General features: G+C 35.9%; 2 protein-coding genes across 2 annotated transcripts in view; both read right to left on the bottom strand.

Moving 5' to 3' along the window:
• LOC124445354 (neurobeachin-like) overlaps nucleotides 1–12,318 on the bottom strand; it is a 57,481-nt gene that overhangs the window by 6,325 nt on the left and 38,838 nt on the right. The window contains 12 exon segments of the mRNA XM_046996073.1: nucleotides 290–317; nucleotides 553–636; nucleotides 1,120–1,214; nucleotides 2,102–2,174; nucleotides 2,290–2,385; nucleotides 3,096–3,149; nucleotides 3,504–3,623; nucleotides 3,870–4,013; nucleotides 5,186–5,298; nucleotides 5,831–5,946; nucleotides 6,022–6,124; nucleotides 7,067–7,184. Coding sequence (XP_046852029.1) covers nucleotides 290–317; nucleotides 553–636; nucleotides 1,120–1,214; nucleotides 2,102–2,174; nucleotides 2,290–2,385; nucleotides 3,096–3,149; nucleotides 3,504–3,623; nucleotides 3,870–4,013; nucleotides 5,186–5,298; nucleotides 5,831–5,946; nucleotides 6,022–6,124; nucleotides 7,067–7,184 — 1,144 coding nt within the window.
• Nucleotides 9,826–12,231, bottom strand: LOC124445355 (protein mab-21-like 2). Its single transcript, XM_046996074.1, has one exon. It carries the CDS (start codon nucleotides 11,335–11,337, stop codon nucleotides 10,213–10,215), a length of 1,125 nt encoding a protein of 374 aa, XP_046852030.1. The 5' UTR covers nucleotides 11,338–12,231; the 3' UTR covers nucleotides 9,826–10,212.

The raw sequence follows: 12,318 nt of genomic DNA, 5'->3' as shown, positions 1-12,318 counted from the left end.
AGTACTCACACCAACTCGTTCCTCATGCACTCATACATACTTCAAACCTCTTGTGCCAACACATACTTCACATAGATGTACATGCAGTTTGTAATTTTATAAGTGCTGCTGAATTTATAGTTACATGACATGCATATATAATTTTCAAAAATTTCGAAACGTGAAAACTGTTCAAAAGGAAAGAGCAGCATTAAGTAGCTGAATGGGTATATCAGTTTCAATAAAAATTTTATCATTATTATCTTCATTTCTCGCGTCTCCTGTACGTATATCTACTTTCTGTACTTACATTTGGAGTAGTCGTACCCATCTAGTTTCTAGAATGAAGAAAATTGGCAATAAAATTCACGTGTTTGTTGACTTTCGCGACGGAATGATGATGAAAGCATTAATAACGAAACGAAGAAATGGAACAATAGCATGTCGAGATAAAACAAGAAAACCTAACTTAAGATACGTAAGATTTCGAATCAAAAGAAGCGTATAAAATATATTAACTGGACGACGTAAAGTCATTGCAAAGATACTCGAGAGGAACTTTAAGCAAAATACCTGTCGATATTGGCGAGCGGGATGTGTTTCAGTCAGTAGCTGGGTTGGTGTCTGACCAAAGTTCTTTATCTGCTGCTCCACAGCCTTAAAGACATAATTCCTGTTATTTATAGGACGCAATAAAAAAACCCCAGTTATATATAAAATAAGTTTACGGAAGATTGAACATTCCTACATCCAGTTTGTGCCTATGTTAAACCAAGAAATTTTTCATAGGAGACATATTTTCACCTCCCTAATTTTTTCCTATATAGTTTCCTTCATTATTCACCATTTCTCACACCAGTGTTACACGACTAACTTAAGCTCATTTGCAGTCATTCTTTCAAATTTTTCTGCATTCGAGCATTTCATGCAAGCGATCGAATTTAGATGATTTTTAATCTTTCTCAGCATAAAAAACGCTTCATTTTCAATTGAAGTTGGAGAAATTTCAACCAACATCAAATGAAAAAGCATTAAGTACTGCTCTATAATTTTATATACAATGACACAATTCTGATTTACAAAACAGCAAGTGTCTAAAACAAAACTGTTTTAATGCTTGGTGTTAACTCCCGGATGTACCTCTCTCATCACGTGATCTTGTATCGAATTAAGATCAACTCTGCCTTCGTATGTTAAATAGTAAAACACATTCACAGCTCGTTCAGCTTCGATCCCTAAAAAAAGAAAACTTAAATGTTATTTTAAGTAAGGAAGCTTATCAAACGCGATCGCGATAATCGAAGAATCGCTGAAGTACAAAAAAAGACAAGTGAGCTTTATATATCTTGGAATGTATCCTTTATTTTCTTAATTTAAAATGCTTTGATAAAATGGATAATTTTAACAAAGATATAAAACATTTTCATTGACAAAAAAACATCGAGCACAGAAAACAAGCATTCAACAAAAACATACGAGTATAATTTTATACAAGCGACATTGTTTCCGCATAAAACAATCAAAAATATCCACTGATATGTATATTACATGGATCGCGCATTTCCAATATGGTGAGTACAAAAATTTAAAGCCGGAAGTAGACAGCTATAATTAGATGCGCCGCCATATTGAACAGTCACAATAGTAATCTATAGTAAAGAACAACGATAGCAAATAATTTTGGAACGGATTGTAGTAATAAACCTTAAAAAATCTTTCAACGTGAAGCTACAAGCATTCTCTTGCGATAGTATCTCTCAAATGGTGTCACGAAAATTTTGAAAATCCTTTCCTAAAAGTACAACTGCTTCCTACACTTAACCTCAATGTTACAGCTATAAAGTAGCAGTTTTGTCAATGCACCATAAGAGACGATTCTCGCAATTTTTCATAGCAGATATTGATATATTTTGCATGTCAACCTCGTGAAGTGGGACTGTTCAATATGGCGGCCTTCTGGCTTCAAATTTAATTAGTGATGCGCGATCCATGTAATATACAACATATCAAAGGAAGTATCTAACACCATACTCCTGGCGCACTTTACTCAAAAGTTGAAATTGCCTGTTGGAAAAAGACTAAAATATTTCTCTATTCAAGAACGTTTCCCTGCAACAAATACCTCTTTGTTTAAACCCAAAGATGAGATCAATCCATTTGTGAAGACTTGATGAAACAATGTCCGACTCGAGAGCCTAACAGGTTAAAAAGCGATGATAGAATAATTTCTTCACGATATTCCTACATTTCTTCGTGTTTTCGGATTACACCGTAAAAACTTCCCTAAGCTAAAATCAATAAGTAACATACTGCACGGTGCTTTACGACAAATTCTTCAGGTGTTTTGCCCAGGGGAAGTTCGACATTGTCAATAACTTTCCCATCGTCGTTGACTCCAAATTGAAACTTAAAAACGAAAAGCAACAGATATTAGATAGATTTACAAAATAAACCAAAATGCAAAACGACATACTTTCACACATATAAGTAAAACATTTACACATGCCAAGATTCATTGACATACATATACCAACACACTTCGTGTATTTTTCAGGGGGGAGGGGTGCAAGAGGAGTGCTAATTTTCCTAGAAAGGACTAACATACGAAACAATTAAGGAAAACATTTTAACGTGACAAACGTTTAGTTGAGTACACTTCCAAAAATCTCCCAAATCCCCAAAAAAGGTGACAGAATTTAACAAAAAATGTATGTCAGGCTACGGCAACAAGTTGTCATCAAAATCTAAAAAGTAGACTACACTCGCTGAAAAACCATCGTGGATCCATCGCTGATATTTCTACAGACATTTTCGTTTTTTACAAATACTTTGACATACTTACATTTATTCACACATGTCAATACAAAATCACATACATGCACCTATGTATATTTGCACAATTTCACATGTACCAACATTCATCAACACATACCTATATGTGTTCACATAAACTTTCACATAGTTCCATTTATTCACATAAACTTTCACATGCTTACATTTATTCACATACAACAACACATAGTTACACGAACCTGCATACATTCACACAATGACATGCCAACAACAACATATATTCAATTATACCCACATATAATTAAAGCACAAAGAAATCATACTTTATTCGCATTCACAAACATTTCAGGAAGATAAAAGAGTTCCGGAATCAGCTCCTAAATAACAGAATAAAATCAAACCGTTCGTTAAACAGTAAAGCATATATTGAAATAGTTTTTGTTTCAGAATTGCAAAAAGTGCTCGATAGCATAAAAGGTAGAGCAAAATATAGTTTGACCCGGCTAAACGGTCACCAATTTGTCAAACCATGTTGAAAAAGCATCGACTGAGAGATTCCATACTCTTTAGAAGAAGGAAGTTCTTTAGATAAGAGAAAAGCTTATCGTTTGATGGTGGAAATAAAAAGTAGTTACCTTCAACCCTATAAAATTCATCTCACTGACAGAGCATTCCAACATATGTACACACATGCACACACCAATGCCTTTGCCTCGAAATGCTTACAATACCTTAACGTCTGACGTATCTCGTTGACAGTTTGACCATGCATACGCCATCGACGAGAACGTACGTCCCGGATGGTCAAACATCCCGCCTTGCATGTTCAGAAACTGACTTGCAAATGGTTCCTGCAAAAAATTAACGAAAATATTCAGTTTGCTGTATTTAGAGGAAGGCGAAAACGGAGGGTGGGAGGAGAGGGCTGAGGGGGGGAGAAAGTAACGGGAATAGAAGTATCAAGTCCAACAAACAAAAGTAACATCGCAAATTTCTAAACTGCGCAGTAGGAAGAAAAAATGCTCTCTTCAAGTGTTGCGCGTTATTACACGTTGCAAATTTCCCTTCACAAATCACTATCATTTCCGTTATCTCACCAGACGTATCAGCCATGCCAGGGTGAAACCACAAGTCGAGTAATGAGTCCCGTAGTGAAACGGTGGAATATCTTCACTCTTGTCCCACGAATTAAATCGATCCAGAAATTGCCCCAATCTTTCAGGGTTCAAAGCACCGATTGGCTAAAAAAATTTGATAGACGAAATAGTTACATAAAAGGGCATGGTTCATCCTATTATCGTGAAAATTACAGCATGTAATAATCATAGCACGTGATAATCATAGCACGTGATAATCATAGCACGTGATAATCATAACGCGTGAAAATCACAGTACGTGAAAATCAAAGCATGTTATGATCATAGCCTTGTTCCAAGGTCGGTATCTATCTTTATGATCAGAGTTTATGATTGGTTCGAATTACAATGAAGTACACTACGATATAGAAATAATAAATCGTACGAGGTTGGTTAAAGTGCTTATGACACAAAATTTTGTCACGAATTTTTTGATTGTATTGAACATATAAAATGACTTTTAATAACCTCTTCAAAAGAATTGAATCATTGCACTTTTTCTAGAGCTGTTTAACTTTTTTGTTCATCCAAATGACATCGTTATGACATCACAGAGCATAATGACCTTTAAAAGATCGACAATTTTCAACATCGTCGTATATAAACAAATACAACTGTTTTTTCTAGTTTTTCGGACTAGTTTTTCCAAATGCCAACTATGCAGTGTAAAGTCATAACGATGTCGTTTGCGCAATTAAGAAAAATTGCATAATTCCAAAAAGAAATAAAATAACACAGAATTATCAAAGAAGTTGTTAAGTCATTTTAAATTGCCTTTACAATGCAATCAAAAAATAATTTTGTAAAATTTGGCGTTATAAACACTTTAACGTTAATCGTTATTGTGTGATTGACACAATCGTAAAACTCATTCATTTTAAGTGGGTACTAAATTTGTTGCAGAACTAGTCATGTAACTTTGTCAAGAAGGAAATATACTACTATTTGTAACTTAAAGGAAAACGAACACGCATAATTCTAAGTTTGCCTGATCGTGATAAGCATAAATTTTTTGAATATACAATTGATGTTGAAATGAAATAGTTACATGTACGGCAAGGAAATTACATAATGAAAGCAGAAGCTCGTCAAAGAATAAGATTCAAGTCGAAGCTGATCTTCGATCATTTACGATAGAAATTTAAACATAAACAAACACCTGTGCACTTGGATAAGATCCATACATCCATACTCTTACTGATACAGCTTCACACACAAAAACATGCAAATGCCACACAAAGCAGCCTGCCCAAAGAAAAATTGCTTTGAGAAATTACCTTCGACAAATCTCTATAGTTATTGGGATCATCAAGATTCAAAGTTTCGGAGGTATAGTTTGTTAGAATCCAAGGAAAAACAGGATACTGATTCAAATCATTGTATGTTCGTCCTAAACGAGGAAAACTCAATTTTAAATACATCCACGTACTTAATGAAAAAGCTTTGGGCGTGCATGCGTAAATGCTCAGAGGATTTACGCATGGGGGATTGGGTTCTAAATCATTAATTCATAAGTATGAAATAACGACGTTAATTGGTTTGAAAAACCGGCGAAGAAAAGCAGATGATATGGAGTACCTTCTACACTTGGAATGAATAATGACGGTTAAACTCTTTTAATATAAAAATGGAATAAAAAATGAAAATGCGCAATTGATCAGATGTACAATCTTTATAAAAAAACCGAATAATGGACAAATCAACAAAGAAAATAAAAAAGAAGAAACTATTGCGTAGCTCCTGCAAGTTTTAAGGATTTTTGCACTTTCTGATACACTAGAAACATGACCATTTAAGGTGCATAGTTATTGTCTCAATTGTCATTGATTCGTTATAATTTTAACAAAAATTTAAAAAAGTTTCAACTCCAGTGGAAACACGCGTTTATCTCCATCAAGAAAATCGTTTTCACCAAAACAAACCTGCTATTCGATTGATGAACATAAGGTACTCGAAATTTGTAATCTCTCCTTTTTGCCATCTTTGAGTCATGTTCGACCTTTGGAATAACTGCTTGGGACTTGCCAATGAGATTGCTCTGGAAAAAGAAAAAAGGTATAAAAAAAAGAAATGGAGCAACTTTTTCACGTAAAGAAATAAAACAGCAACGCACCTTGTCTGCAATAAACCATAGTTTGGACCAATCCCAACCGCAGGTAATGCCCGCACAGCCTTTCTCACAGTTTGGTGGTCATCGAAAACAAACATCACTGAATCTGAAGCAATTCAAACACTCGATCGATTTTCGGATATTTAGTAATGCAATATGTGATAGACAAACAAACTAATCGGGATATATAACTTAAACGAGAGATACGGTCATGTGAACTTCAATTGCATTGACTTCAATGGTAAAACATGATGATAATGAATAATGGTAAAGTCTTAAAGTCATGCAAGAAAAGAATCTCTGACACGAACAACAAAATAACACGAAGAAATCATAAAAAGACTAAGCAGTTGTGAAAACAAACTTAATTACAGTCAAACCTGTATTAAGCAGACACCTTGTAAAGTCCCAAATTTAATCCATTATTTTATCCCATAGCCGAAATGATATACCTTTGAGAAGCAATCAAAATACTGTTTGCCGAAAATAAAAACGAACAGATTTAGAAATTCTTTTATCATGCATGATGCCTCTCAAGCAAAAATCTAACATCTAATATTAAATTAACATCATAACTGTAAATTTTTCTTAGGTATACTTTTTTAAAATTGACTTTTTCACTCTTTTCTTAGTTTATTTTTAGAGTTGTAAATTTTACGTAATTCAGCGTTTAGCCGCAAGATAAAATTCTTTAATAAAAACAAACAAACTAATTCGTCATTAGCTATGAAACCTCTATCAAGCGGACACCTCCATTAAGCGGACACAAGTCCGTTCCCGAGGGTGTCCACTTTATAGAAGTTTGACTTTACTTCCCTTCCATGCACTCTTCAAGGCAGTATTTAAGATGAAGAAACCATTAAAAAAAGGCGAAAGAAAAATAGCTAAGCCCAAGATCGTTGCTGCATGGGAAACAGCCAACACGAATGCGCAGATTAAAAATCAACAGCACTATTTTTGCATTTGAGTCAATCCACAATTCTGCCAACTAAAGCTCTTCTCTCTCCTCCATATTTATCCTTTCTAATACATACTCAAGAGTACTTACTGCGTGACGAAAGAAAGATCTCGATGCCACAATTCTGAAGCAGGTAACGTCTGGAGTGTATGGCTTTGATGTCCTCGAATGACCATTTTCCATGAAGGTAATCTGCATACATGGTTACCTATAGAACGGTGCATGAAAGTGGAAATTTAACGGTTGATACAAAGAAACTTTTAACACTGAAACAATAAACACAGTTGAAAACTAAATCTGCTATAATTGTAAAATAAGATATTTATGCTACGACAATAATTTTGTCGTTTATGCGTCATGAAAGTTTATCGATCAGATGATTGATAAAGTTCGAAAACATGTGAAACTTGGTCATTCATAAAATGCTTATTTAAATGGACAGTCCATAGTTGCTTGGGTCGGATGAGCTCAAACGCTCTCTCCTGTACAGAACTTTGCAACTACATAAAACAAGGGTAGAGTTTAAGCTTATAAGCTTGCATGTGTGGCCATACTGGTACAGCCAGACTCAACACGCTGAAAGCAAGATCAAGAGGTAACACAAATACTATAAGCCTGGTTTTTTGGCATTTTTAAGTTTAAAATACAGCTATGATCCTTACAAGCGTACATACAACTGCGTATGTGGAAACGTTTAGCTATATATGTTATATCATACTGCACAAAGATAAATAAAATCAACCAAACATTTTTCAATAATTGATGACGTCAATTCTCAATACTTAGAATTGTTATAGAGGACGCGGTATTGAAGCCTTTTCATTTGCGAGTAGACGCGTCGTACAAAGACGAACTATTTCAGAGGCACCATAAGGCTAAAGACCTCAGTGTCATAAAATTAAAGTGAATGCTTTGAATTCGGAAGCGTTGTTACATGTTTATAGATGTAAATCAGCGCAGTTCTGATATTGGTGTCTGTGTTGACTGACGTTTCGTCATCATTAGCAGCAGTCACCTTCAGAGTCACTCAGAGTCAAAGTTCTCGTCGAAATGTTTGTCATGACTGCACTGACCTAAACGCTCAAAAAATAAAAATTGAACACATGGACAGCTAAGGACAAATTATCATGAAAAACAAAAAAATAAACCAAGAGACAATTGTGTAGCTATCTATTTATGAAAAATATCAATAAACATTTTTTATATTTTAAAAAGACACGAGTCATGCACGGACAAAGCTGTAACCGCTATGTATAGCACTGTAAATATTCAAATAATGCATTTTATGCATTTTTGGCATATTTCGCCGCGTAGCAACTACATTAGTTAATTGAGTGGTACTCGATTCTAGCCAATTTTGTGTCTCCTTCCTTGAGAACAATTTGTTGAAAAATAAAATGTAAATTGGTAATGCTGTAGCTATTTTCTATATAAAATACAATTCTATGAAATAATTCTATAAAATAAATTTAGTTCGTGACATGATTAATCTGTTTCGGATGTATTACAGCTAAAATCTGGAAATGCTCTAGCAAAATATTCTAGCGACAAAACAATTTTGAAACAAAAGCCACGAGTTTATGAATCGTGCATTTTTACAGCCAATAAAACAAAGTACATTTAAAATTGAAATGAAACACCCTGAAAGACAAACTAATTGTCTCATGAAAGAAATTATAGCTATTTTCGCATACTCGAGCTACAATCAGTTTGTTTTAAATAAAGCATCAGCATAAGCTGTTTATTACATACGCGTTTGCAAATTGAAGTGGGTTTTTTTTATCGCAAACGATAGAAAACGAAAGCAGTTTGTTTTCTATTCGGCGAGTAGTTCATTGTCTTCTAACAACATCAATTCCATAAATTCATAGGAGATAAACAGGAGTATTCATTTGTTATTGGACAGTGCTATTGCTCGCAAAGCGCTATAGACAAAGGTAGATAAGACAATTACTTGTTGGACAAGCCGCGCGTGCTTAGAAATCAACAGAAGCCGTCATTTTCTGTCCTTTACACACACGATTTGGCATTGTATTGAGAACAAGTACACAACACAAAAGCGTTTATATGTAATTCTTCATGAATGCAAGTAAAATTGTTCTATACAGCTACCTAAATGTTGTTTCGTGAATTAAATTTCATACAAAAAGATCGATTACAACGAACTTAACACATAAACATTCTTGATGAATTCTTCGCTGTGTAAAAAACTATTGAATAAAGTCGGCATTAGTTTAGTTTACCGATACCAAAATCTATTAAAGAATAAATCGTTCTGAAATAGAAAATAACTTAGACAAATGGCGCAGTATTCTTGTAAATCACATGGTTTAATGAACATTCCCCTGTACACGGAATAAATAATTTAATAAATATATAACACCGCCTCGACCGTGTTTGTTTTCCCAAATACGAAATGCAAACGGAACGCAACGATCGGCATTTACTAAAGAAAATTTCAACATTATTTTTATTAAAAATGAAAATATTCCCATGCACAAACGCTTTTTTATTAAACCGCAAAGGCGGTCCCCTTCTCAAGATATATTTAGCAAGCCCAAACTAAACGGTTGAACTAATTAAAGGGGAAATTATTTCGCATATATAGCTATAAAAATTCATGAAACAGACGTTCGCAATAGCCTTTTCTTAATCGCCATATATTATGAAGCATCCGCATTTTTCAAAAGCGATGACTTACTCCATCCTTAAAAAAAGGCTTAAAGTTTTGTCAGTCATAATATTTGATGATAAGACGTCGCCATTTTTGCCTTTATATATTGAAAAATGATGAATTTGCAAACCGAAAATGTGTTAAGAATGCAAACAGTACAACAGAACTACCGTAATTTGTTGATAGATTTTCATATTCATTCAAGTCAAAATCACACAACAATGGAGTGAAAACGTTGAATACATTTACAAGATTCATGAGCAAACCAACGATAATTTTGAAACCAGCCTCCAAAGCGGATGTCGAGAAGCTTTAGTACGAGAGGAAGTTTCAGAAGCATTCCAGAAACCTTTGAATAACCAACAAAACTAAAAGAACAACGCACAAAAAACTACTTCTTCAATTGTTAGAACTCAATAACTTTTAACTCTTCAGTTTTCAATGATGTTCGGCCATGTAGCAACATCTCAACAAAATCTTATAATTTATATATAATTTTAGTAGAGTGGGGATTGGTAGCGAATGGATGAGGTCAGGTACAATTGCACGAATACAAAAACTGTCATAAAATTTCCGTGCAAAAAGGATTGGTTGTGATTGCGCGAGTAATTTTCCAAGTCTGATGTGCGGCAGCGTTCAACGACTCGGCAGACTTTCCCTTAAAGAGATCCACACCTTTGAGAAAAAAATGGGGGCAGCGATGACATTGCAGGCAAGAGATTAACTGCAGCAGAATGGCGTTAATGCGTTCCCCTAGCGAGTTCTCCCTCCATTCGTCTTCGCACGGATGCTTTTCACATTCATAGAGAAGTAATGTTTTCATCAACGAGGGTTGAATAGGCTTGTCCGGAAGATCTAAGTGCCTTTCGAACAGCGTCTTGAGTACGGCCAAACATTGTTTACGACAATTGGCGTGCAAAAGCAACTCTTCTCCTTCAAAAAAATCCAATACCCATGCGTCGCCTTCGGCCGCTTGCATCTCATACCCGGGGAACATGTCTCCGGCTAGTAGATTAAAACCACGACGTTTCACAAGTTCGATTTCAGACTGGGACGGCCAAAGTTGATTGTGAGTTGGCCAAATGCAAATGTTGCGCGGCCAAATCGCACCGCATTTAAAAGCTGGAATGAGTGTCAGAAAGAATTTATCGGCAATTACAAGCACGGTACATGATAGACTACGCTGCACGCGAACCTTTTCCTTAAACGAGCATTTCGCGACGGCTTCTGTGACAAGCGAATGAAATCTAGCTCGCATCTTTTTCGCGGAAAGATAGCCCGATGCCGTGATGAATTCGGTCCACAGAGACATGGAGCGTTTGCGTTCATCGCTGAGTTTCAGCATCGCACATCCCGGTGGACAGTTGTCGTCAATGAAATTAAACACACCCATTTGATTGAGGAAGAGTTGAAGTTCGAAATGCGTCGATGTGATCACACGAAGTCCGGTGTAACGGCCATTTTCCTTCTTAAATGACGATATGAATCGCGGCTCAAGGCCCTCTACCGAGGAAAGAACATCGCTAATCACGGTAAAGATGCCTTCTAGACTTCGCGCAATACCAATTCTTCTGTCTTGAACGCGACTGTGAATGTACTGCAGAATGATCCTGTTGAGCTCCACAAAGAATGACATGTCACGCAACGGTACAGTACTAAACAGCAGTGTCAGCGTTCTATGTTGCATGCAGTCGTGTATTTGAATGACGATTTTGAGTTATTGCACATATATATAGAGCAAACATCTAGAGCTGTGCCAATGGTTCGCTTAAAGCGCGTCCTGCACCAATTAAACTTGTCATACGTTATTAATCTTTGTCTCCGACTTCACCAACAAAACTAACTCGTGTGAACTTCGAATTCAGCAAACGAATGACAGAAACAACAATTCAGTATAATCGATATGGATTTGAAATTACCGATGCACTGTGGCGATGTTAACTTTGACAACCCAGCACTGTTGAGTGACGAGTTACGCGAGACGAGCAACACGTCTGGGAAATGGGCAAAACGACGAGTAGACACGATTCGTAATAAGCGGTCGTTTCACGAAGACAAACTTCATTGCTGTATGCAACAATGTTTAGTTAACACATCGAGAATGGTAAACAAAGACCGCCTACCGACTTAAATCAAAAGCTGTGAAATTGATCACAAACGGGAGCTTGTAATGTTTTCTCGTTGACCAGAATGCCGGCGTGCTCTCTGGCTGGAGTTATGTTGCGCGCTTTATAAACATGAATGTACACAAGATGCTACTTCCCTTGCACGTCATCCGGCTGCGATACGTCTGAACACGCATAATCGAACACGCATTTTTGAAAGTACCCAAACGATGTAGTATGCTCCCTACATTATAGCGCTGTCGTCTACAACAGACGAGAACAGGCCGTGTAAAAAGTTAGAGAGCTGACAAAATAACCAAGGGAATTTTACCCTCACGAATCATCTGTCTCGATCACTTTAAATCTCGATCACGTTAAATCGAAACAAACCCAAACTTATATCGACAAGGTTTTCCCTACCTCCAGATGATTTTACATCATTTCTTTCACCTTAAGGTGAGTCTCTGAACTAAAAAATCAAAGAAACCGCCGTAAAACGTTAGTCCAACGAGACAATTAAAACTGTCCGTGACAGATTAATTAATTTGGTTCGCGGGTCATTC

The sequence above is a fragment of the Xenia sp. Carnegie-2017 genome, unplaced genomic scaffold, assembly GCF_021976095.1.
Source record: "Xenia sp. Carnegie-2017 unplaced genomic scaffold, XeniaSp_v1 HiC_scaffold_22, whole genome shotgun sequence".
Lineage (NCBI taxonomy): Eukaryota > Metazoa > Cnidaria > Anthozoa > Malacalcyonacea > Xeniidae > Xenia > Xenia sp. Carnegie-2017.
The sequence above is the reverse complement of the archived record's forward strand: the minus strand, read 5'-3'. Positions and strand labels throughout refer to the sequence as shown.

Coding starts and splice junctions, on each gene's coding strand:
- LOC124445355 (XM_046996074.1), bottom strand. CDS start 11,337: ATGCAACATAGAACGCTGACACTGCTGTTTAGTACTGTACCGTTGCGT.